General features: G+C 35.2%; 1 protein-coding gene across 4 annotated transcripts in view; it reads right to left on the bottom strand.

Moving 5' to 3' along the window:
* The window catches only part of LOC137824152 (MUS308 and mammalian DNA polymerase-like protein), a 30,149-nt gene extending 6,147 nt beyond the window's left edge, over positions 1-24,002 (bottom strand). For 2 of the 4 annotated variants that reach the window (XR_016514899.1, XM_068629626.2), the window contains exons 1-19: positions 23,790-24,002; positions 23,218-23,570; positions 22,460-22,691; positions 21,525-22,361; positions 21,099-21,163; positions 20,503-20,608; positions 20,153-20,353; positions 19,798-19,998; positions 13,477-13,638; positions 13,156-13,389; positions 12,690-12,902; positions 11,783-12,133; positions 8,760-8,912; positions 8,420-8,617; positions 5,218-5,436; positions 4,990-5,107; positions 3,507-4,672; positions 3,189-3,386; positions 884-1,143 (exon numbers count right to left, since the gene is read on the bottom strand). Coding sequence is in view for 3 of the 4 variants with exons in the window: in XM_068629626.2 (XP_068485727.2) it covers positions 884-1,143; positions 3,189-3,386; positions 3,507-4,672; positions 4,990-5,107; positions 5,218-5,436; positions 8,420-8,617; positions 8,760-8,912; positions 11,783-12,133; positions 12,690-12,902; positions 13,156-13,389; positions 13,477-13,638; positions 19,798-19,998; positions 20,153-20,353; positions 20,503-20,608; positions 21,099-21,163; positions 21,525-22,361; positions 22,460-22,691; positions 23,218-23,570; positions 23,790-23,825 (5,303 nt within the window). In the remaining variant the exon portion in view is untranslated. Of the gene's footprint in view, positions 1-883; positions 1,144-3,188; positions 3,427-3,506; positions 4,673-4,989; positions 5,108-5,217; positions 5,437-8,419; positions 8,618-8,759; positions 8,913-11,782; positions 12,134-12,689; positions 12,903-13,155; positions 13,390-13,476; positions 13,639-19,797; positions 19,999-20,152; positions 20,354-20,502; positions 20,609-21,098; positions 21,164-21,524; positions 22,362-22,459; positions 22,692-23,217; positions 23,571-23,789 lie in introns of those variants that run through there. The other 2 variants (XM_090293991.1, XM_090293992.1) reach the window with 2 other exon arrangements.
* Between the last annotated feature and the right edge of the window lie 2,955 nt (positions 24,003-26,957).

The raw sequence follows: 26,957 nt of genomic DNA, 5'->3' as shown, positions 1-26,957 counted from the left end.
ATTCTTAATTATATAGGATCAATTCCTTATTTCTATTATCATAGCAATATTCTTGATTATATAAGATCAGTTCCTTATCTCTGTAATTATAACCGGCAATATAGTTTCTTGTGTCACTCATATCCACAAGAGTGCACAATTATTAAGAGATGATTCTAAGATATTTGCTGATATGAAATGGTCATTGACCAAAGGTAGTCTTATCTCAAAATTCATAAACATACAATGTGTATCTCTATTTAAAACTTTATGTTTCACAATCCAAATTAAAGCAAAACCACAGATGGCAAACAAAACAAACTGGGAAAGGTCAGTCATATGGTCCATCTCAAAGCATCAATTATACTTTCTTTTTATCCTTTTTATGGCTTCATCTTTCTACTTCAGTTGTGTCTCTATCAAGTTGTAATGAGATGGACAGGTCTTGTGAAGAAGATAGTTTCATTCAATCTGAAGTTAATTACACTAAACTCTCTCAAGCCATGCATTAATTATGTTGTCTACTGCACCACGTCAAATAATCAAACTAAACTGAGCTTATTTTAAACTTTAATTATAAAAACAAAACACTTCAATATATCAAAAAATGTAAGCCCCCTTTTTACAAAAAATATGGCTTTTGATAGAGCCTAATTGTACCAACTGATCATGTAAGCCACCCATCTATTGGGATAAGGCCGGTACTAATAAACCCCCTCCATCCACAAATCCTTTTGTAGAAGATAAAAATCAAAGACAATGGAGATCTAAGTGCAATACGAATCTGCAGGTTTGAAAACCTACGAGTGGCAAATTGCTATTATTCTTGTATTTATACTCTGAAGTCACTATAAACAGAACAACCACAACAACAAACATATGGGAAACAGAAAGTTCTCAGTACCTCAGCGCATCCAAACAGTGTTTGCCAGTACTCGGATGTTGTTTTCCCTTATTTTTCACATTTGGTATGGGCAGCTTCAAGTGTTCAAACAGCACTTTTGCTATATCTGCTGGCATATTTAGTGAGAATGTTATCCCAGCCAGTTTATAAGCTTCCTTCTCAAGATGCTTTAGCCTGTTAACCAACAATTTACGAGCCTGGATGCATCTCTCCAAATCAACACCAATTCCCCAAAGTTCCATGTCAGCAAGAACATTCACCTAACATATTCAGCCATTGACATGTTAAGATCACACATCAACTTAGGTATAAAGGCAAAGTATGAGTTATCAACTTTAGCACTTCTCTCCTGTGAGCTAGCTACAGGGGTTGAATTGGTTCAATATATTTTGGTTCTAATATACCCATTTAAATTAATGTGCATATAAGTCATAAAGTAAACAAAAAGGTAACTCAGCACAGCTAATAAAAATCTTCCTCCTTTTTTCTTGATTCCTTATCCTAAACTGATCAGTTTCTCATCCTTCTTGCTTCATATTTGTAGCACGGACTTAAATTAGAATTAAAACTACAACATATATATTTATATGTGGAGAGAGAGATCAAATGACTTCTTCGAAAAGTTCTTATCATGCCTACAATATTAATCCAAACTTATTTTGTGCTCTAATGTCTTAAAATTCACAAATAACACACTTTACCAATAAAAGCTCACACATTTATTGATGTTTCCTTGCAATAACGAATTTATAGATTAGCAGTAAAGATCAACAAAACACCTACTACAATGAATCTCTAAGTGGTAAGTGTAAAAGTTTACAAACTTAACCTAATCCTTTTTATGCCATGACACAAAATATATAAAGTTAAAAACATAGTTCAATATTTACATTCTTCACTAAAGGTGAACTTCAGCATAAAGATATCAATATCCAATATAAATAAAATGTGTAAAGAACGAAATTCCACAAAAACTCAAGCTATAAGGTGACTTCTACACAATTTTATATCTAATATGCTCCCTCATGCCAAAGCCTATTGATTTCAATTTGTTAGCTTAAATAATCGTAGAGTTTATTGTAAAGGTGTTGTATGCTTTGTGCTACACCCAATTCCTAGATCAATCTTTTCATATTCTCTTCTCTTCCCTCTCATATTGTATCTTATGTGTCTAAAATTGTTATAAATATGAGATCCTAAGAGAGGGAAATACACACTCTAAATTAGTATGTTGCATAATTAGGAGATAATTATTCCATAATTAGTGCAGATCCTGTTTTTTTATTTATTAGGACAGATTTAATATATTTTGGTGATTTTATTTTATTTGTTTAGCTTTAATTACCCATTCTTTTCTTAATTAGTTGTAAAAAGTTTATAAATTTAGACTATAATCATATTTGTAAAAACATTCAGAAATATATTCAATCTTCTTTCAATTGTATGTATTATTCTTAAGTTAATTATAGATTATGCAAAGCTTAAGCTACATTGAGCTGAAACCCAACTTTTATTTGGTGGCATAGAGATAGCATGAATCAAACCCTAGGCCATGTCATCATTAAGGCCAATACAAACATCATCAACGACCTCACAAATAAAAAATAACAAGTGAGGTGAAGGCTTATAAATGGTTTTATATTTAAATCTTTCTAATTTTTTAAACAATTTGCAAGTGTTAGAAATCATGAAAACTCTTAGAAAATGAACTTCATGCCTAACTCAACCTCACAAAACATGCATGTAAAATGAGGTTTACACCTACTTATATACTATAATTTGGTTATATCTCTAATTGATGTGGGGTCTCTATCTCATCCCCTCACATTGAGGACTAAACATCTCAAGTTTGGGACAAGATTTTTGTGGTTGGTCCAATTATGACTCGATAATGAATGACATAATAGACCAAACAACCCATGCTAGGATAGACTCTTATGAACATATTAGAAAGTGAGTTTTAGAACTAACTCAACCTTACAAAACCGACTTTTAAGATGAGGTTTGCACCCACTTACATAGTATAATTTGGTCATATCTCTAGTCTATATGGAATCTTCAACAAAAATAAAATCCAACAACCATGCTGTGTTAAGTGAATGATTAATTAAGATGTATCCATCACACATATTGATAAGAGCATTCTACATAAATCCAGAAATTGTTCAATATTGGATTATCATTTTATTTTTATAGGTATATTGCCTGTACAATATAAGACATAAAAATTGCATTTAAAGAAAAATTGGTGTAAAATACTCATCAGACACGCTTCCAAGTATACCAAAGCTTCATAAATACTTACCAGCGGGACTTCTATTCCCATAAGCACTTCAGCAAGATCCTCAGAAACAAGTAATTTCCAAAGAGCGGAACATAATGCTCGTGTTTGAGCAACTCGACGACAGCAACCATTATGAGCAGCCCTTCGCATCTGATTCCTCCACCTACCACTCTGATTGGCAACTGCAGCTTCGTCAGAGGATAACCTCTTCTTCAACTCCTATATTGTCAACCACAATTGTTGACACTCGTAAGATACACTGTCAAATCACCAAAAATTGATGCCAAATAAAGGAACAAGTCTGCACATTCATGGAAGCAGTACAAGCATTTACATTACCTTATCCAGGTCTGGAGTAGAGCTACTCTCTTCATCAGGCCAAAGAATCCAAGCCACAATACATAGATCAATTGCATCCTGAACATGAATAGGGGGAAACAACACATAAGAATTGTCTATAACATCAAGGTCCACAATTTTTCCAGGTGTGTCCAAACATCTGAATTTTTGAACCGGAAATGCGGGCCTTTTCAGCACCTGAATCTGAATTTTCAAATTCCAGGTGAACTTTCTGACATTTCTTTTCCCTATTATTTTACTAATTCTACCCCACCTAATCCTAGCAATCTCCAAATCTTGGTTAGAGTTAAAAGATGAAACTTTCTGTTTATGGCTGCATGCACTCACAGATAAACAGTCATCTTTTCCTTTGTCAGAAAACAGAATATCTCTGGGAAGATTAATGTAATACACAGGAGAGTTTTCCCAACAAACGGCTATGCCATGTATTTCAAAGGGGGCAGCAGAGTGCAATTCCAATCGTTTGATGTGATGGATATCAAAGTAGAACTCTGGCAAAGTGTCCCATATTTCCAAAAACGAATCAAGCCCACCTGGACCACTAACTGCATTAATGGGTCCTTTCTTGCTTGACCAATCACAATTACCACTGGTCAAATTTCCATTCTTATGTTGTTCCTCTGTACAATGAGCATGGGGCCCATCATGTACACGAGATTTATCTTTTGGTTTCTGAAATGGAGCAGAAAAGTTGGACATGTCTGAATTTTTAGCAAGGTCAAAAGTCCCATTCTGCTTATCCATTATCGATCCTGCAACTGGAAAAGTGGACAAGCTACATAGCATACTGCTGCTTAATTTTCCTTCCACAGAAGCCAGAGCACCATTAACAGATAATTTAATTAAGTCTTCTTTTTCTTTGTCAGAAGTAAATTTATTAGAATTATCAATGTGATTTGCATCAACAAAATTACAACTAGTGTCAGTTGTGTCACTTCCGATAGTACTTCCAGCTTCTTGCCGGATAGAATCATGAGTAGCAGAAGATAATAGGCGAGGAGCAAACGGTGGGACACTAAACCCAAGAGACTTAAAGGTTGAGAAAGCAGCATTACTAGCCTCCTCAGCTTGATCAAGAACAATCTTGCGAGCACCATTCTTTATCTTTTTTGCTAACCCAAATTGTAAGTTCCTTTGGCCAGAACCTTTCAATGAAACAAAATCAACTCATAAAACAAGGAAAATGTAAGGCAGCTTCACACACACACTCCCAAGTTAAGAAAATCAATTTAATGAATTAAGCAAAATGTACATAAAAAAGATTAACTTGGATAAATTAAAAGCACAGTACATTGATAATGGGCTTTTCTCTATGAAAAAATGTTAATTTAGTTAATTTGGTTCCATATTTACAGTTTACCATATATAGTTACTAAGAATAATCAATACTATCTCAACCTATATGAAAATATTAAACTTAAACCAACATAACAGAATTTAGAAAACTTAATCCACAGATCACCTTCTGTGGCCCACGATGAAGACTCAAAAAGTGCTTTTACTATCTCGGGAATGGATGCTTCAGCAATTGCAAGAGGTGTACGTAAACCTGCTTTATAGAGTGATCTGGCTCGGGAACCCTGCAAATTGAATGAAAGAAACAGGGCATAAGATTACTAGTACAAGCAAATAAAATTATACCAAGGAGCATGTCAAGCAATCACAGAACTTGAGTGTGCTTAGTGCTTACTTTCACATAGGGAATGGTGGTAAGTTCTACAATCTCTGCTCTAACTCCAAACGATACGCGATTTTGAAACTTAGCAACTAAGCCTTCAAGATCTTGCCATCCAAGTCTTTCACAAAACACAGCAACCATAGATGCAAACCTACCAGCATTCTCTTGCAAGGATTGAACCATTCCCCTAGCAACTTTGAATGCTTCACAAACTTCACCCACAGGAGTTTCCTTCAAAACATCACATTTACACAAGAAATAAAATAAGCTCTAATGAAATTCCAGGGATAATCAACATCCTTTTCTCTCCTCTCCCTCTATTTTTCTCTAACACCTCAAGTAACTAACTCAGCAGTATTCTAACTATCTTAACTAATTTCTCCTTCGTTATGTCATAACAGACATAGTTATCAAAATCTTCTGATTCAAATCTTAAGATTTGATACATTTTGCTCTCTACCAATTCAAATATCAAATGAATCTTATGTTATGATACATGAATGAATCTATGTAATTAAGTATCACCGATACAATTCAATGTTTCAAATGATCTTACTTTTTCATCAATGTTAAGAAAAAATTAATATCACTCTTAATAAATATAATAATAGGAGAATAAATATTTTATCCATTTCTTTAAACTTCTTCCATAACAGATCTAAACTCCCCATGTTTCACTTTTTTAGTTTTTGGGAGTTTCTTGATTTTTCAGCATAGGTTTTGGCCTAGTCCCCTATGTTTGTTTGTATCTTTTTTATGTTTTATGATATCTTTCATGTGATAGCTTGAAAAAAAAATATCCCTTTTTCCAATGGATATGAGCTTTTTAGAGACTTTTAACATGTTAATGATGAAAACTATTGGTGAAAAGTCACGTTAAATTGGGTTTGCCTTGATTACAAAATCAAGGGTGGTTATTTAGGTACACATCACCTGGTAATGTGGCTACAATGGAATACATGTAAGTGGGGTGCAAACCTCATCTTACAAACAAATTATGTAAGTTATGTCCAAACCAAATTCTTAGATGGTATCAAAGTATATCCTAGATCACTTGTTGGGTCACCTGCATATGTCATGGGCTTGAGGGAGATTGTTGGAAGGTTGTCTTACGTGCAGTCACCCTTGGTGGTTATCTTAACTGCAATATCATGGGTGGTGGTTAGGTTTCACATCAATAAGTGACATGGCTTAAAAAAATTGGGTGCAAACCTATTACGAACCAAGAATTGAAAAGAAAGAATGACATTAATGAATAGGATGAAAAGAAAATTGCATAGGAGAGAATACTCTCCTCTAAGGGTTGCCCCTTCCCAAAGGATTCCTCCTTTCTCAGACTAAATATCCAATGCTCAATTTACACAAACAAATTTGAATCCCTCCTATCCTTCTTCCCCTATTTATATCAAACTAACCCATTAATGTTCTAACTATCTCCTTATATCCTAACAAAACCTTATCTTGCAACCTAGTTTTGCAAGATTGAATTAGATCCAAACCTAAAGTCTAAGAACTTTAAACATGTTTCCTTCATTGTTGATAGACTAGAGGCCCTAGCAATTGTAGTAGTATGAGACATGTTGTGGTAGTCCAATGTACACGTTTTGTTAAAAGTGTAAAAAATGGTCTGTTCAACCATTATTGTAAGCTAGTGCGTGAAAAATGTGGTAGGGTGGGCGAACCCGAATTCCTTATGGCCTACATACTTGTTGGCCCATCTCAGCCTATCCAAATTTTTAATCAATGTTATAAAAAAATCATGGCAGATTTCGGTAGCAAACTTTCTCCTGGCTGCCATAGCATGACAGCTCAGAGCAACCATGGTGTAAGTCGCAACATGGCCCAACCCGACCCAAGTTACTAAATACCCTAATCTTCTCTTCTCTTCTCTTTTCATTTTCCAAGTGGGTTAATATAATAGTTATCCCACGTGCTTTTTTTCTTAAAGAAAGGGGTTGGGCCATACAACTCGACCCAAACCAAACAATTAGAACAGATCTTTAACCTAGGCATTCTACCAAACTTCATCCACTCAGCCACCAGCTTACATTGTTGTTGTAATAACAGGTAGTGAACAGAATTAAAAATAGACTTCATTCTACTATTAGTTGCTTATAAAATAAGCAGTCTAATTCTGGTGTAAAAATAGTTATAGCTGTGGAAATCAGAATTATACATAGAATCTTTTGTACAGAGTTTTGGGGGTAATCAATAATCATTTTCAAAGCCCACTATCCTCTATAATTTCTAAGTGAATGTTAGCTGTTGCAATTGGTATCAGTTTCCTAGGGTCGTCTGAGGTATGATGGTGACCACAAAGGAACTGGAAACCCACATGGAGTCCTAGAAGTAGACATTCACAGAACCACAAGAATCTACAAAGATATCTTTGGATTTGCTGCAGCAAATGTTAGAGATCGTTGTTGTTTCTTTCTTTCAATTTCCTTTAATTCAACATCACTCAACTCCCTAGATTTTTTATTTTTCTTTTCCACTCAATAATTATTTTCTTAATTTTCTAAAAAAATCTATCACCTACTTTCCAATAAACAAAATTGGCACTGAAGATAAAAAGTTGGGATTCAAGAGATAGATAATTACAAATTTAGGACATTTATATTATTTTGTAATATTATTTTTAAGTCTTGAACTTGAAATTTGTGGTATTTTGATTTATTTTATTTTAATTTGAATTTAGAGACTTGCAATTCTTATTTATTACAGTTACCTTTCATCATTATTTCATTACAATTATATTTTTGCATTTTTTTAAATAACTATATGTATATATTGTGTTTTTTTGTCCATGATACTTCTACCCTAACCCATTATGGCTTCCAATATATTTCCATAAAGGATTTCTAGAGTCTCTAATATTTTCTACTATCCAATATCAATGACGCCATTCTAAATTTAGATCGCATTCAAAAGAAAAATAATAATATTAGGCCAACATTGCAATGGTCTAGGAAGACCCATTAGGATGAGTCAAATTAGTCCAATTTTTTCAGGCCTCAAATTTTAGAGCCCCGCCAGCCAAGTACATTGAATGAAGCCAATTTTGACAACTCTACTCATTATTGTGGTTAGAGATTGCATTTGGAGTGGAATGCTTAGGTTTTCAAGGGAAAAACCATGCTAGAATTTCCTCTGCCATATAAAAATAGTTGTAAGAATAGAAATATTTGAGTCCACAAAATAGAGAAAAAAGCACCTGAACTAGAAGTGACAAAATGAGTGCAACATAGAATCTTCTACAAACACGAAGTGTTTGATCATCATAGTTGTGGCTTCTTTGTTGATTGTGCAGTGATCTTGTATTATGTCTTGACTTGCTTGAAGCACGTAGTGGTGCGCCATGCGCCTTATGCATCAAAAATGGTTCTGTCACTCCTACTCTATTGCCAACTGACTGCATGCATATCAAAATTAATAAGACTTACGTATGCATCCGATGATGATAGGTGATAGTAAACATCTAATGAACTCCAAGCAAGTCTAGTAACATCTTTTGCCAAAATAGAGAAATGGAATTCTGCTTAATGAAGACCAACCTGGTCAAGAGGAGACAATCTCACAAAATGCTCATAGAACAATTCCCAATTTGGCTCAACATCAACATTGATTGGTGTCACCAAGTATACTAAATGTAAGTCAGATGCAAGGACAAATCCTTCCCTTGCCCTTGAAAGATCAGCTAACACAATCTAAGAAATCAAGAAAGCATGAGTTGATGCCAATAACATGACTATACTACCTCAAATTACCTACCATATTTTAAAGTTACCAATGGACAAAATTATATAGAAAAACTGAATATTATCCTTTTAGGATAATGGTACAAAAGAAATTACACACAAGTATATATATTGGTTCTAACCAAGTGCTTACAAGGACATAATCCTACCATCATCTTCACAAGAAATCAAATCAAACACAAAATTTAACAAGGACTTCAATGCAAATATCAACCTAAAAATGACAAAAATGAATTGATGATAATTGCACAAGAACACATGTGTATACAAGTTTTAAGTTTAACCTAGTATTTACAAGGAAATGATTATATAATAAAAAAACAACTTACAAGGAACTATTATGTTAGGATTGGAGAATATGGGCTTAGACTTTGAAAGTAGGCACAAGATTTGGAAAGCTTCCAATAGGAGAAACAAGGGATTGAAGAGAATTGTGTAACAGTGTAACAGAATTACTTAAAAAGTGAGAGAAGTACTGGAAATATAAGAGGGGGGAGGGGAGAACTAAGGAGGAGCATGCTCTGAAGATATAGGAAAAATCATCCTCTCGTATTTTTTGTCATTCTAGAAATCATACACATGTTCTCTCAATTTGCTTGTTTCTTTGTCTTCTACTTTTTGGGTCTCTAACATTTGGTCTAACCTACTGAATACAAGATCAAAACGAGTAGTGTCAACATACGCCACCAAAGAAGATGGAGGTAAGGTTGTAGCCTTGGAAAAGAAAGTTGTTGGACACAAGACGACTCTGCAACTATGCAACTTTGGTCTAATGAGAACCATGCAAATCTTATGGAGATGTTCTCAAACACCAATGGGATTTCAAACTTAGAAGAATCCGCTAACCAAGAGATGTCACAAATAAGTGAAGACCCACCATCAAAATTTCCTCAATAAGTAAAAGACATGTGAGTTGTTATTTTCAACAATGAAGGATCTACAAGATGGATTGTCAGAGCAAAGTTGCATTTTCAAGTCCAAGGTACCCCATAAGAGGTGAAGGTGAACCTCACCCAAGTTTGCATGGAGGGGTATCGTTCTTTTCTTTAAATCTAGTATTTATTAACATGAGTGTTTGACATGGGAGCAAGTCAAAAGTGATTTGTTGGAGCACTATGGTGCTATTGGCAAGGGTGATATATATTCAATAGGTTGGTTGTGAATGATGAACTTAGCAAGGTAGTTAAGATGGGGTTGTGAAATCATAACCTTCCAATTGTTTCATCCATATACAAGTCAATCCAAATATACTTTAAATATAATCTAATATCAAGATGTGTAATCAAGACGAAATCAAAAATCAATGTTATGCATAAAATAAAACATATATGGTTAGAGCTAATTTATATGAATTAACAATTATCACCACAAACAAAGTCCAACACAATTATATAAATATGGAAATATACGATTCCAACAATGTTCATATATCTCTTTAAAGGAATCAATTGATATGAAACTCAACCTGCAACGCAAAGTCAAGTTAACCTTTATATGAGATATTCTTGCAATATTTCCTTGCTTATAGGTTGCATCTCTCATAAACATGTGATGCTTTGGATGCTAAACTGCTGGAGTTAGTTAAAATTCGAATTGATGATAATGGTGTTGATATGATGACTAAAGCATCGCCAAGAGGAAAGTTTGAAGTTTAATGTGAGATTTCCGGTTTGGCAGTTATCTCCAAACAATTGTGAGGGAGAGATTTGTTGGGTATTGGGCATCCTACCCATGTGGAGAAAAGGCGCAAATTGAGGCCCACTTGATGTCTCACTTAACTAAGTGGAAAGGAGTCTAAAGTTAGAAAGAGAGTAAGAGGAAAGGTCTCAAGTCAATAAGAACAACAGCATTTTGAGAGAGATGAAGATAGAAAGTGATTCTCGATTTCTCACATAACTGCAACAGTAAAACTAGTATTGCATATTCATTCACCGTTTGATCAAGCTGAAAATTTGACAACTGGTTCAGAACACCTGATTTGTTATTTTAAACGGTTGGATCGTTGATACAAGGTCTGAGTAGGGAGATATTCAGTTCGCTCAGTAGCTATGTATTAGGGGGGTTTTCATCTTCCTTGTTCTCTATTTGTAAGCTTTATTGCTTTGTTGTTTGGCTGGGTGTTAGCATTGTTTTGTGCACTTGATTGAGACTCCTTTGTAGCCTTTATTGATCATAGTGGAGTTATTTCTTTGGTTTGGACGACCCATAGTTTTTACCCTTGCTTTGAGGGGTTTTCCATGTTAAAATCTTGGTATCTTTGTGATTTTGGCAATTTGCTATTGCTAATCATTTGTTGTTGTTCCTCATAGATTCTTGCAAGTTAGTGAGATTTATTTCTTCTGCATTAACTATTAAAGTGTACTACGTATTGGTATTGTGTTGTTTTTCCCCATCATGAAGAGAGAGGTTGGGGTGGCAAAGGGTGCAAAAGAATTAGTTAATGAGTGATGGTAGTGGAATAATATAAAGGGAGGTGAGTGAGGAGCAAGGATACAAGATACTGTGAAATTCTATTATGGCCAGGAGGTGCTAACCTCTCTGGAAGTGCTTGCTATGTGTTTTGTTTCATTTTGGAAATAATACATATATTCTCTCATTTTCCCTATTTATTTGTCTTCTACATTTTGGGTCTCTAACGTATTATGCACAAAGAATTAACATGTCATGTATCCAATCATCAAATTCACATGCCTAATATATTCTAACACAAAAAAAACAAGAAAAGTTTGACTGTAATAAACCCAAAATGGATCAAGGGGGAAAAAAGAAATGAAACTAAATAAAAGTAGAAAATTAAATAAAAGTAGACAAACACTTACAAGCGATTCTTCTGGACAAAGAGAGCTTCCAAAAGATGCTCGTCCAAGAGGTGTGGTATTATACAGTTTAGTGTCTTCATTCCATTCAAGAAATTTTCTTTGGCACAACCATCGAAGGGATTCTTGTGCAGATTTTACCACATCTTGAAATGATTTTGTAGAATTCAAAAGAGTACATCTAACATACCGGTTAATATCGCTAGCAGTTTGAACAATTCCTCCAGCCACTACTTCTAAGATTGCATGCGCCATTCCATTCATGTCTTCTGACAAACAAGAATGTAAAGGAGGACAGCTTTCATTAAGAAGTCCTGTAACTTTTTTTACTTCTGCTGGTTTACAGATAAGTATCTGTACGAATAAAAAAGTAAATCAACTCAGAACTACATAATTAGAGTCCACCCCAATAAAGTATGACATCAATGTAAAAAAGAAAAGTTAGTGTAGGAGATCACTGCATATCAATCAGAATCTGTTGGAGGATCAGCACATATTAATCAAAATCATCCAATTCTGATTTGTGCAGCCCATAATAGGATTTAATATTAATAAGATCAGTTTTATTTCCATAATTAGGCTAAGCATTTATAGGGACAATTATTTCACGCGATTTTCAGGATGGATTAGTGTACAGGTTTATTCTTTTATATTCTACTTATACCTCTATTGTATTTTTTCCAAATCAGAAAAATATACATCATATTTTCCACAGTAAAGGGAAAGAGAAAAAAGAAACATATGTTGAGTGCAACAAAGAGAAAATTCAAAACAAAAAATGACAAAAAGAAAGTGTAGCATATATATGTTTATGCTTAGGAACACCCCAAATCCATCAGCTTAACATCATGAAAATACCACATTCACATCACCATGTAACAGTTTGAAAGCATAATAAAAAAAAACATACACTTTCTCCTTTTGTATCAATTCCAGTTCGACCAGCACGACCAGCCATCTGTTTGTACCTCGTCCCATCTAGAAAATCACAACCAATTCTAGGTTGGCGAAAAATGACTCTCCTCGCCGGCAAATTTACCCCAGCTGCTAAGGTTGATGTGGCAGTTAAAACACGTAAAAGACCCTTCCGATAACAGGTTTCAACAATCTCTCTTTCCTCAACCTGTGAAACAGAAAAAAGTAACAGGTTATATAGACAACATTTTCATCATCTATATAGAGTAGAACCAACAAGAGGATATGTTATTATTAAGTAATCGAATTTAAGTCTAACTCAACCTCAAAATAGACTCATAAGATGAGGTTTGCACTCCACTTATATATTATAATTTAGATTTATTCCTAGTTAATGTGGGATCTCCAACAGTAATAAAGTGTTGGTGGAAGCCATGAAGCAAAAAAAATTGGAAACTTACCGTAAGGCCGGCATGATGAAATGCAACACCAGAAGGAAAAGTTTCCTCCAATATGGGGTCCAACCCAGCAGGGCACTTTCTCAAGGAGTTAATAGCAGAAGTAATATCAGCAAACTCACAATCATTAACATCAACAGTAAATCTTTTAAGGAACTTTGCAATGTGCCTTGCAGTTGATTCACAACCCTTCCGGCTAGAGCAAAATATTAACACTGATTGTCCCTCTTGAACAACCTGAAAATAATATTTAGTTATTCATAATTTTACAGTTTTCAGTATTACAAGGTATAGACATTGCAGCTAAGACTCTAGACCACCTACCTCATTACATAGTTCAACAACATGATCTGGATCTTTACCTCCAAGGTCAGCCACTTTTGAGATTGTTCTACAAAGTTCCATATTTTTATTGTAAATGGAGTTGCCAACTTTTACATATTCTTCTAGTGGAACTGGCCGGAACTCTGTCTGGTATAGTGCTGCCTTGATGAAAATTTGAGACATTTATAAGATAACATCAAAAAAGGAAGAATTTATACAAATATGACAATGCCAGATATGCAGCAATCAATAGTCATCAATTTGAATATAAAAGTCCGAGTTAATAAAAAGAAAAATTAGTCAATCTTCCATTCCCAGTCATCCAAAATTGTCTTTATCCCTAATGAACTTTGTGTTTCTTGTTTTAGTGGGTGATCTTGGATGCAAATTTATAAGAGATGCATAGGGCTAGGCCTTAGAATGCCATGGGTGGTGTTTCAAGAAATCAAGGTGTTGGAGATCCAACATTGACTAGAGATTAAGACATTTCATAATTTATAAGTAGGTGCAAACCTCACCATATAAGCCGGTTTTATAAGATTGATTTAGGCTTAAAGTTCACTTCTTAATATGGTATCAGGTCATTTCGAGTCTATCCTAAGAAGTGTTTGTTCAGCTTATCAGGTCACCCGCTATCAGATTGTTATCGGATCAACCATAATATATAGTCTCACACATGAGTTGGTAGCCTTGGTATAAGGAGGGGGGGTGTTGGAGATCCCACATCGACTAGAGATTAGGACATTTCGTAGTTTATAAGTGGATGCAAACCTCACCTTATAGGTCAGTTTTATGAGGTTGAGTTAGGCTTAAAGTCCTCTTTTTAATACAAGGATATCACAGCCAATAAGAGAAGGAAAACTAGGCATGCCACAATCTCGGGACCCTAGTAATGTCATGTTTTAAGATGTGATTTTGGCTAGCTTCGAATGATTTTGGTTCTTTTGGTGCCTTTTGGGAGTCTTAACAATACTTACTTGGAGTTTTAGCCTAGAGTCACTCTTGCATTCAATAAGTTGGAAGAGCCAAAATGGTATGATTTGTTGTTCTTCAGCATCTATGGTTGTAGTTTGTTGGGTTATTATATTTTAGGAGTTTTGGTGGTGAACATCTTCACTTGTTGAGTTGTTTCTTTGAAGTTAATTTTTAGAAGATGGATGATCAACTTGACCGGAATACCTACTAACTTGATGAGTTTCAAGTTTCTACAAAATCTATATTTATGCAAAAGGAGTTTTCCCCATTGTTTCAAATAAATCAAAAATTTGATGAAAAATAATAAGCCAAGTGGTTAAGACTACTAAAAGTGCTAACATCTAGACAATAGAAAAAGATTAAGCTCAAAACCATGTTTCTAGACAACATGGGTGCTTTATTTTCATTTAGAATGTTAAAAAAAGCCATCTTAAATGTTATTTAATGAAAATATGTTGTTTGCTTAGTATTCTACCTGGTTTCTAAATATTATTCTTTTTTCTTCCCTCTCATTCATTGTACTTGAAATCTCCAATGTCATTATAAATACGAGATCCTGAGATGGCGAAATTACTCCTTTGAAGTCATTCTCTATTTTTTTGTATTTAACTTAAGTTGGTATCAGAGTGGGTCAATCCCACTCTGGCTGTCTTAGTTCGACAAAGAAATCATCATTCGATGATTTTTTTTTTTAAGATCGTCATCTGTAGACAAAGTTCAACAAGGGAAGAAGAATGGTTTTCCGCTTTGTTCTTTACTTTAGCAATCAATACAGCCTATAATATTTTAAGCGCTCTCTAGTCATTCAAAACCCGTAACTCCTTTCGAAAAAAAGGCCCAAAATATTTTTGCAAACATCTAATGCCTCTATGATTCTACTAATCATTTGGCCTCTCTCAAGCAACTTAACAATTACATGGTGTATTTTATTGCTAAAGCTCAATCAGCTTGATTGAAGGTCAAATCTATGATTCTCTATTTGTTTCTTATTGGTTGTCTCTTTCTGTTGATCTCCTCCTACAACAAAAATCTTTTGGACTTGTCATCTCATTCTCTGGAACTTTTGCCATTACTTCTAAAAAACTAAATGGGAAAATTAACTCCCTCTTGGCGTACATCAATTGCACCTTGGTTCCGTGACCAAGGTTTCCACATTCACCTTGAACAAGACGGGAGTAATGTGTCATCTAATCAAGTTGAACATTGGCCAAAAACTATTGTTAGCTTTGTGCGTTACTATAGCAATTTGTGGAACCCAAATGATTGGGTACTCGTTCAAAACGTGAAACTCTATCTAGAAAAAAAAATTAATATTATTTCAAATTATATTCATCGCCATGGTAGTAAGTATCGTGTGATACATGATATGATTCATACGAAACAATACGATTCTGCTCTCCCGCGATACGAATTGTGGGAATAATCATTTTTGCTCCCGTATCGCAAGATACAAGAGCAAATCGTTCAAAAAATCGCAGAATTGCAAAATCACTTATGTATCGTGCCTTGAATCATGCAGTGTATTTGGGTTTGTTAAAACCCTAACTTTTCTTAACCATGAACTTGCTTCTCCTTCAACTAAGATTTCCCTCTTCTCCTCCAACGACCCAAACATAGTGACGCATGGAGAACGACAACGAGAGTGAATGATGAAGAAGCGAACTGCAGGAGGAGTGGGAGGCACGATTGGAGCCGCAGCGTATGAGGCATGGGAGCCCAACTGTCAAGGGGCACCATGCGAAAATGAAGAGACAACTGCAGCAGCAGAAACATGTCCATGGAAAATGAAGAGGCACTTGTGCAAAAGACAACATTAGACAACCCTAATGTTGTCTCTCCTTGGGCCACCAACCCAAATATAATTTTTTTTCATCTAACAAAGAGTTGGATCATATAATCCAGCCCAATCCAACCATTATAATATTAACCTAATATAGTACAACTACTCTTTTTAAATATGGTTTTGTGAGTATTAATTATATTTTTACATGTTTACATGTTTTATATTATATTTTTTAAATGTTCATGAATCTTATGATTCACGATACGAAACGATTCACGATTCAAAATATAAGCTCTCCGATTCACAATTCAAAATATAAGCTCTCCGATTCACGATACGATTCACGATTCAACTACCATGCTCATCGCCTTTATGACTCTGCCAATAAGTTTGCCTCTCGCAAACAAACAAATCACAACATGTTGTCTTCTATGAGTGAAGCTAAATCTACTATTCAAGAATTGAATATGTTATTGGAGGTTGAGTCATTAGACGAGAATAAGAAAAGGTTTGACAAATCATATATGGTTATGATCCTCCATGCCATGCATCTAAATTTTGAACATGTTGTTAGAGATCAACTTGTTAACCGATCACGAAGTCCCATCCACGGAATGCTTGACAACACGGCACCTATGGAATCTTCTGTCATGGTTTCTACAAGTGGAAGAGCATAATGCAATAATAGAGGAGCACATGGTTGTAAGGGACATCCTCAATGCACACACTATAAGAGAATGGGTAACATCGAAAGAGAATTGCTTCTCTTTGCACGACTTTCCAGATATGACAGCCAATATCTATAAATTTGAAGTTGTTGAACCCAAATTCTCTAGTAAAGAATACGAAAATATTTGAGATTGAAATCGGCTTGGCACAATCATCTCACAATTTGTGGAAAGTCAAAGTCCATGGACATTTGACTCAGGTGCTTCTGATCACATTTTTGGTAATACCTTTTTGTTCTCATCCCTTTCTTTTCCCAAAATTCCTCATTTCAAAACCTTAGCCAATGGTTCTAAAGTTTCCTTTAAGGGGGGTTGTCAAGTTTCGCTTTCTCCTTCCTTAAATCTAAAATGTCCTTTCAATCTTATTTATTTATTCAATTAACCAAGTCTTTAAAAATTTCAATAACCTTTGATGTAAATTCTTTTGTTATACAGGAACATAGTACGGGGTGACTAATTGGAGAAAGACATGAATCTAGAGGCTTACTATTTTGGAACTAGTTCATTTGTGTCTTGTTTTTGCATCCCCATCTCCCAAACTTTTAGACGATTGTTGGGTCATCCCTACTTGTCAAAATTTAAAAAAAATGGTCTTCAAACTTAGTAGACTTCAAACATTAAAATGCAGTCATGTCAACTAGGAGAACATGTGAGATCTTCTTTTCCTAAACAACCTTAATCAAGATGTATTTCTGTTTTTTCTATCATCCATTCTGATATTTGGGGCCAAGTCGTGTCTCGTCTTTTGGTTTTAGATATTTTGTTACTTTCATTGATAAGTATTCCACACATAGTTGGGTTTGTATAATGACAGGCCATTTTGAATTATTATCTATCTTTACTTCTTTTCTGAATGAAATCAAAAATCAATTTGTCCAAGTCATTAAAATTTAAAGAAGTGATAGTAATTCAAATTTGCCTATCTAACTACTTCGTAATGTGTGCTTTGTGTTGTACCCATTTTCTAGATATGACCTTTCTTATTCTTTTCTCTTCCCTCTTATTCATTGAATCTGAAATCTCCAATGCCATTATATATATGAGATCCTAAGAGAAGGAAATTATTCTCACAAATTCATTTTCTATTCTTTTGTATATATCTCAAGTGAGAAAAATGAATCAATACAATTAATAGAGAAGATTTGATATCAACTAATAACAAAGATATGATACTAAAATACATATATGATCTAGATAACCTTGATTGTATAGGATTAGCTCCGGAGGTATAGATATACAAAAATGCTGCAAGCAACTTCAGAAGTATATGGACTGTCAAAAGAAAAATAAATTGTCTGGTAATATTAGAGTGAGTTAGAAGTTTCATTAATCAGGACAAAACAATAATCTACCCAAGCATAACTTACAAAGTTTATTGTAGTATATGAAGAATTGAATATCCTTCATCCTATCTCTAACAATGTTGAAAAAATGCCTTTGCAGGAAAAACAGTTTGTGGTGGGGAGGTTTTCAGCAGCTCATGATCAGATTCACTCAGGTTCTTCAAACTGCAGTCACTTTTTGCCCTCGACTTTTGAGTTTCCTAATTAAATTGCATTTGGATAGTCTCACAATTTATAATGTACTTTCAGCTTCAAAATTATTGTAGGGGTTTGAACCCTTCTTTCCTCAGTCATTCACGCAAAAAGACTGCACTTGTTTAGAATTTTGTTGTCTGACCCAGTGACCAACTGTCTGCTAGCCAGCATCTGTTTCCACCCAACCCCAATGCTTCCAGTCCCTAACCCACTGCCAGCAGGTCTCTGTTCTTCCTTATGTCTCTACTCACTCATCAGAGCTCAGTCTCTATTTGCACCTAACGGCTTGCAGCTGACTTAAGTGCATGTGTTTTCTGTTCTTTTCACTTCCTTCACATTTTACACATCTATTCTCTCTTATTTCTGTGTTCTGTTTTTTCTTCATCCTTCACATATCACAAGTCTGTTTCTCTTCCTCAATGATTCACAGTTCACATATTCCTAATTTTTATTTGCAGTTTTCCTTTTTTCTATGAATTTCACCATTATCTTTAATTTAGACTTCATTCCCACAATCTTATTTCTCCTAGATTGATAGTAATTGTGTATAGGGTTTGACTTATTTATTATGATTTCTTTAGTTTTGGCCATTTTAGTAATTTTGTATTTTTGACTATTCATTTTCTTTATATTATAATATTTGAAATAATATTCAGTAGGATTGATCATTAAGTGATTTCCGAGTTTATCACTTTCCTATAGCTTCTTAAATTTTATCTATAGTCTATAATCCTAAATTAATGTCCAAAGTCATCCCACTATAGTGTTTCCCAGTTTTCTACTAACCAGTGGGTGGTTGATTCAGGTGCTACATACTTTATTTCTCTCAAATAAGGTCTCGAGCTCAAGTCTGGTGTATGTGAAAAAAAATACACCAGAGCTAGCCTCACCATGCCGAGGGTGTTCCCAACTCAAACAAAATTGCCTCCCTATGGAGCTAGACCAAAAACAACTGGTTTTATAGTAAATGTTACAAATGGATGGTTCAATTATATTAGCAAAATCTGATGTTCCTCTATTTCCAGTTAGTGTTCTATTGAATATGGTGTTTCTTTCTTTCAAACAGATAATAAGTTCAAAGTACTAAACATGCAATATGTTGATAACAAAACAAAAGTGGAATTAGGTTTTAAAAGGATAAATACCAATTTATGTAAAGTTATACTGATCAAGTTTCAACTGATTTCAGTAATTACACTACCAAAAATGACAACAAAAGAGGACAGTTGGCCAAGAGAAAAGAGGATGCCCAATAACAGTTGTGTACATAAGAGAGGATGTTTGTAATTATGCTTACTTGAAGCCAATCAGCAACTTCTGCAACATTTGGCATTGTTGCACTCATTCCAACAATTTGCAGACCTTGTGCAGGATCACCCTTCTCACTGCTTCCACCTGAACTTTCTCCATCACTTGACTTTGGAATACCTTCCCCTGCTGCATAACGAAGTTTTGTCAACATAAGTTCTAGAAGATAACCTCTTCTGGGATCACCAACCTGTTAACAGATGTAGACATTAATAAACCATGAGAACCATCCAAGTGTACCATTTTCTGTTCAGCTTTCACAATAGTCAAATTGAAAATACACAGGAAAGCAGCATGTAATAGAGCTCCTCCTGACAACTAAAAAGTGTAATAATTGATGATACCATGTGAAGTTCATCAATCACTATAACTCCCATTTCTGACAGACGACCCTCTTCCAACAATCTATTAATCAGAGAGTTTGCCTTCTCTATCGTGCAGACAGCTACAGAAGTATCTTTAGGAACTGTTCCACCACCTTGGTTTCCATAATAACTACGAACATGTTTACCAAGTGGCTCTAGGAGTCGTTCGAGGTGTTCTGCCTATATGAATCCAAATGACAAGACAAAACGTAAGTAAATTCAGAATTTAGAAATATTTTAAAGTTGAATTCCTCAAATAAAACCCACAAGACCATAGCAAGAAATGTAATCTTTAAATTTTAACATATTAGCAGGCCAGAAAAGAGAACCTTTTCTGCACAAATTGATACATATGGAAGAACAAGTAGTGCCATTTTTCCGGTTATTATCACCCTCCGTAGCATTAAAATCTCAGCAACAAAACTTTTCCCAGCACTGCAGCAACAAGAAAAACATTTAGTACATGACTTCCTCAAAATAAAAGGCAAAAAGGAAGCACAAGAAGAACAGAGGGAAAAAACAGAAAGCAAAGGAAAATAAAAAAGACTAGGGAGAATCACATGAACTGAAAACAAAACAGACAACAGGTAGCAGAATTATAATAAAATAGCATAAAGAATTCAGCAATCAATATTAAGAGAAAAAATTATAAAACCATGTATTGATGCAATAAAATGAGTGGTTCAGTACAACAAAATAAATATGAAATAAAATAAAATAATGAAGTTGTACAGCAATATGTTAATGGCCATTCCCAAAATTGAGACTCCAGCATTCTCTGTAAATGAAATCCTAGTTAATGAAAGTGACCACCAGTCACCCCCCAATTTTGTATCCCACCCCACGTAATTCTTTAACTTTAAATAAATTAATAAGACAAAAGTGTAACAAGGTTTACAGTAATTGCTATAAAGTGAGAGAATACCTTGTAGAAGCACAATATACAAGATTTCTTCTCTGTAGGACACCATCCACTCGAAGGCAGTCAGCCTAAAAAATAAAAATAAAAACAAAATAACCTGCTCAAACTTACGTATGCCAGAAACTATAAGTTTTTGAATAAAAAACATTTTAAAGAACCTTCTCAGCTACCTCTAGTATCAGACTGTGTAAGACACCTTTTATCACAGTCAGTTAGTATAGTTAGTATATAACTTCTTTTATTATACAGTTAGTTAGTTACAGCCATCATTATATTTTGTATTCTGTTAGAAGAAATTAAGATAAAGACTAGAACGGAAAAAAATGTAGCAGCCAAAATAAACATTCAATTATATAGCTAGAACGTAGTAAATCACTATAACAAGTTGATGACTAAAGAGACATCTTCACATATAAAATATAACAGTACCTGCCAATTGTAAAGATTTGATATTCCTTTTCTCCGATATATATTGCATATTTCAGGAGGAAGCCAGCTATTTACGTCAAAAGGATCATTAAATGATACACTAGTTGAAGGAGTATTGGCTTCAACAGTTTCACGTGCACTAATTGGTGTCCCGAACTCACTGTGGGGTGAACTAGATATACTAACATTACCATGACAAATTCTTTTTCCTAATTGATTTACTAAAGTCTTCTCTTGTACTTCATTCTTCTTTTCATAAGTATGACCTGTTGTAGGACCTGATTCATACTGTTTACCAGCCATGCAAGTAACATTGGTCCGATCACCAACATGACAATTTTGCATGGTATTTTCTTCTAAATTGTTGCCCTCAAACGAAAAATCAAAATGTTTAACAGGAAGGCTGGATGCTTCTTTCAAAGAATCTTTTGTGTGCATCCCAACTGACCCAAAAGGAGTACCTGTTTCCGTATTCCAGATTCTGTTTTTACTTTGATCCAACATTTTCCTTGACTTGCCATCATAATTTTGTAAATTGCATGAGTTCTTCATCTCAGGTCCATCTTCCACCACATTACTTTCCCCCATAGCCTTAGAAGGATCATTAGCCATGGGAACACACAAACTATCAGCAAGTAGAATTGCCTCATTCCAAAATGCCTCTCCAGGTGAAAATGATGAGCTTCCACGTACTGACTTTGGAGTCTCCTTAACCTTAGGTTTAACAATCAAAGACCCCGGTGTATAGCATTCAGCCATATTCCTAGACAGTTTAGGCGTATTACTACATTTTCTAAAGCCTGTCTCAAAGGCAGCAGTGTCACCACCACCAGAAACCTGTCACTCAGAAGCCAAAGCATCAAAACAAATATGATAAATTCAAATATCAATCAAGTTACAAAAGAAATCCAAACTACTAAGAGTTAGAGCTTAACCTTCGTACAAGAGCTAGGAACAGGTCCCATAGTATTATTACCAACAACACCAGACTTGACGTCTTCATCGATCTTGACATTCAATGATACATTTTCAACACCAAAACCTGGCTCACTGGCAGTGCATTTACTCTTCTGTGGTAAACAACTATTCCCCTCTGCCAGGGAACCATCACTCTTGTGATCATCCACTTTCATCTCTGATGGAAAATCCACACTTGGATGCAATTCACTGCAAGTAGCATAATTCAAAGGATAACAATCAAACACGCGCATAGGTAAAACAATACAAAAAGAGAAAGAAAACTTCTCAAAACCAGTCCTCATTGAAGATTTCATTGATACGTACAATTTTTCATAAGTGGTGATAAGTACATACAAAACACTATTATTTAAAGCATCACATTAACCCATATCATTTCTTTCAATCAGCTTTTTCCAATCACATCATAACAATCATACCCACACTTTTCTTTATTTGTAATAACAGTTTGTAAACAGAATTAAAAATTCTGTTAGTTGTTGATCTAATTCTGGCTTAGGAAATTGTAAACAGTCTTTGTTTTGTTTTTTAGAGAATAATGAGAAGTTCTCTAGTTTTCTGTATCCTCTACAATTTTCTAAAGAATTGAGAATGAGTTTGTACCGTGAGTGAGACATACCAATTTCTGAAACATAACATTATTCCTATAGGTGTCCACTATATTAGATGTGCCCACCAATCTTTATTCATTTTCCAAATAGATAGAGTAAACTACCTGCAATACAAAGACAAAAAGCCAGCTGCAAACTGTTTGAGCTCCAATTTCACGCCAGCCTCCCCAAATTCATTCGGCCCACTAGTTTCAGAATCTCCAAACCCTTGAGCCGATAAAACAGTGTGCTTATTAAGTCCATTGTCAAGAGAACTACCGATCTCTGATGCCAAATTTCCCTTAACTGTGTTTGGGGCGGTGGCACTGTCACCGCCACCATCCTGAGACGCAATCAAGAAACCATCCAAAGTGCCTCTGAAACTCGAAGACGCCTCAGCCCCGTGCCTGACACCTTTCTCGGATCTTCCTGCTTTACAAACCGGCGACGAGGCTTTCCTTTTCTTTGAAACGTAAAACTGCACGCGCAAATCCACAAACAAACGAACGCAAGTGAGAGAAACAAAAAAAAAGAATAAGAATTCGTAAAGCACAATTAAGCAGCGAGAATCAGAAACTGTCTATGTTTTTTGTTTGTCTTGATTTTGCGAAGCGATGCGAATTTGGAGGGGCGTGCGATGATAATGTGGGACAGAACGGCGTCGTTTAGGGTTGGAGAAAGGGAAATAGAGAAGGACCTGATCGATGCGCATGCGATGCGAAGGAGAAGTCATGGAAGAAAATGGAGTGGCGCGAGGAACCAGAAGTGTGGGTTCTTCTTCGAATGGCGCTAGCCGCGAGAATAACGCATACGATACTACGTCGCAGATGTTTTAAATGCTTCGCGGGAGCGAGTGAAAAGACAGAACGAACTGGCAATGCACAAGGTTTGTACGGCTCTTTGGAGTGACGCTGACTGAAAGTTAAAAATTCAAATTGAAATTGAAATTTCGGGGGAATGTTTGGTTGCGGTAAAGTCCTACGTGCCTACCTGAAGAGGAAAATAAAGTTCTATGAAATTGAGAAATGACGTTTTTTAACGAATTTTAAATAAATTTTAAAAACATATGAAAAAGGAAATGTTAAAATGTTTATATTATTACTATCTTCAATTGCTTTTCTCAAGACGTGGGAACAATTTGTAACTTATGAAAGTAAATATAAGCGGATACATATGTAAATATTTGTAAAAATATATAAACAATTAAATATATATATAGTTGCTCTGAATTTTTATCCAAATATATCTAAAGTTATAAGACGTATTAATAAAGTTTCAACTAAACTATTCAAAAATATTAATAAAAAATAAAAAGATATTTATTTGTGATACTTGAAATTTGAAATTAATTAAAGAAAATACAAATTTTAAAAATTATATATTATTAGTTAAGATTTAAAAAATAATAGACAACTAACTAAGGCTTCTTATAAAATACATAACAAGGGGATTCAATTTGAATGGTTTCATTTGAATCATTTAAACCTATAACCATAAAATGGCACCCACCATGAGGCTGGAAAAAACATTTTTTGTCTTCATATGATAAAGACATCAATGTATATTCATTTTTCTCTAACTCATAAATAATCAAATCTTCAATCCCAATCCAATCCATAAATGTTAAATTCCAAAAAATTTCTTTTGAATTCTTCTCTAATGATTCTGCTCGGGTCTCGGCATTACAGTAAATTTTAAATTTCATAATTGTAAAGCTCTATCATTATCATTATAAAAAAAATACACTTTTTTATAAATTTTTTGCTACTTTTCAACCGGATATTTTTACTCTTTAATAAATAAAAAACATTTTTAATTAAATAAATTTTATATTTAAAAATAATTACAGTATATTCTTTTAATATTTTTATATATATATTCTCATGGTCCAAAAGGGTGTGTCATAAGCTCGACCCAAGCGTTGGTAAGACAACACGAAAAAGATAGTTAAAATAGAAGAAATATTACGTTTGTTTATAATACACACGCTAATTAAATACTAATAAAAGTTGTTGGGAAAAAAAATAGTTAGCACCCGAGAATAAAGGTCCATGTGAACAGAATGTTTTATTACTGTTAAGCACCCGAGAATAAATGTGCATGTAAGCAGTATGTTTTTATGTTATGATTATATGTTTTCTATTGAGATTATATTTTCATTAGTGAAAATTGTTGAAGGGATATCTATAAAAGGGGCTTGAGACCCCAAGTAAAGGTACGCGGTTTCTGAATACTTAAGACTGAAACCGATTTGATATCTTGAATGTTCTCACTGACTTGATTGTCGGAGTATGATCAACAGGTAGAGCCCCTTTGTCCCAGTGAAGCGGCATCTTGGAGACAAAGCAGAAGAGGAGCTTGCCCATTCAGTCTGTCTGAGGTTAACCGACGAGAACTTTTGGCGCCCACCCTGGTGCCCAATAAAACCTAATCTCATCCACATTCGTGATTGAGCCTTTCAAAGTGATGAGAACCGCTAGGATCTGAAGGAAGCGATGCCCCCGCCTTACAACAACTCATGGATGCCATGAGGGCTCTCTAAGAGGCAAACGAGGAGCACAAACGAGAGCAAGAGCGGATCCAATAAGAAGCCAAGGAAAAGCAGAAGAGGCTACGAGCGAAAGCCCAAGCTGAGCAAGAGCTTCTATAGGATGTTTGATGGCAGAAATCGAGGTCTCCCGGATAGCTATGGAAGAACACGCGCAAACCAATGAGGAGTTGCGCAAAACCAATGAGGAATTACGGAAGAGACTGCACCGACATGACCGACGTTCCACCAAGGGACGATCTCTGAACTTGTCGTCGAGAGATAATCCCGAGCCATTCTCACAGGAAATCATGGATGAGCCCGTGCCACCTCATTATATCACACCTAAAATCACCTTTTTCACATTAATAGAGGACCATGAAAATCATTTCACGGCATTCAATGCTCAAATGATCATCTCTGGAGGATCGAATGTCATCTAATGTAAGATGTTCATGGGCACATTTACAGGTACAACCCTATAATGGTTTAGTGGAATCCTGGATGGTCAAATCATCTTTTTTCCCTCAGTTTTCTAGGATGTTTAGAGAAAAGTTATCGGTCAACAAAGTCAAACCCCCGAGGTTGTATGACCTTTTCAGCATCAGACAAAGGGAGGGAGAGGCGCTGAAGGATTATCTTAATAGGTTTTGGGCGGTTACGGTAAGACTTCGAACACATGATGAAGACATGATGATCGTCGCCTTTGAACAAGGAATGGCAGAAGGACCATTCAGTGATTCGTTAATCAGGAATCCAATGGAGACATTTTTCGAGGTACGTGAACAAGTTGTCACCCACATCGAGGCAGAAAATGTCGTACTCAGGAAGAATGGCAACTCAAACTCAAAGCAATCTAGGCCTAAGGAGAGCAACCGAGATCGCCCTCTACGGGTTAACGAAACCTCCGCCGAGAAGAGAACGGACTCTAGGTACGTACCATATGTAGCCAAGAAAGATGAGCCCAAGATGAAAGTCAGGGAAAAGTCTACAACTCGGCCCAAATACCGAGTATTCTATCAATAGCTCCAGAGTATACCAGGGGTAGCAAACAAGCTAAAGTTCCCCTAGAAGACGGATCAGAACTTGGGATCGCGAAGAGAAGCCTGGTGTGAGTTCCATAGAGCATTTGGGCACAACGTCGAACGATGCATAGCCTTGGGTCTCCAACTGGCTAGCCTGGTCAAGGAAAGGTTCTTGAAGGAATATCGTAAGGCTAAGTAGGAACAGCCAAAGGGAGAGGTTGTTATCCGGGACTAAACACATGAGACACTGATCCATGGAGAGTTGAACACCATCTCGGGAGGACTTTTCGAAGGAGGAAGTTGTTAGAATATG

The sequence above is a fragment of the Phaseolus vulgaris genome, chromosome 8 (genome assembly GCF_051622355.1).
Source record: "Phaseolus vulgaris cultivar YP4 chromosome 8, ASM5162235v1, whole genome shotgun sequence".
In the NCBI taxonomy this organism is placed as follows: domain Eukaryota; kingdom Viridiplantae; phylum Streptophyta; class Magnoliopsida; order Fabales; family Fabaceae; genus Phaseolus; species Phaseolus vulgaris.
The sequence above is the reverse complement of the archived record's forward strand: the minus strand, read 5'-3'. Positions and strand labels throughout refer to the sequence as shown.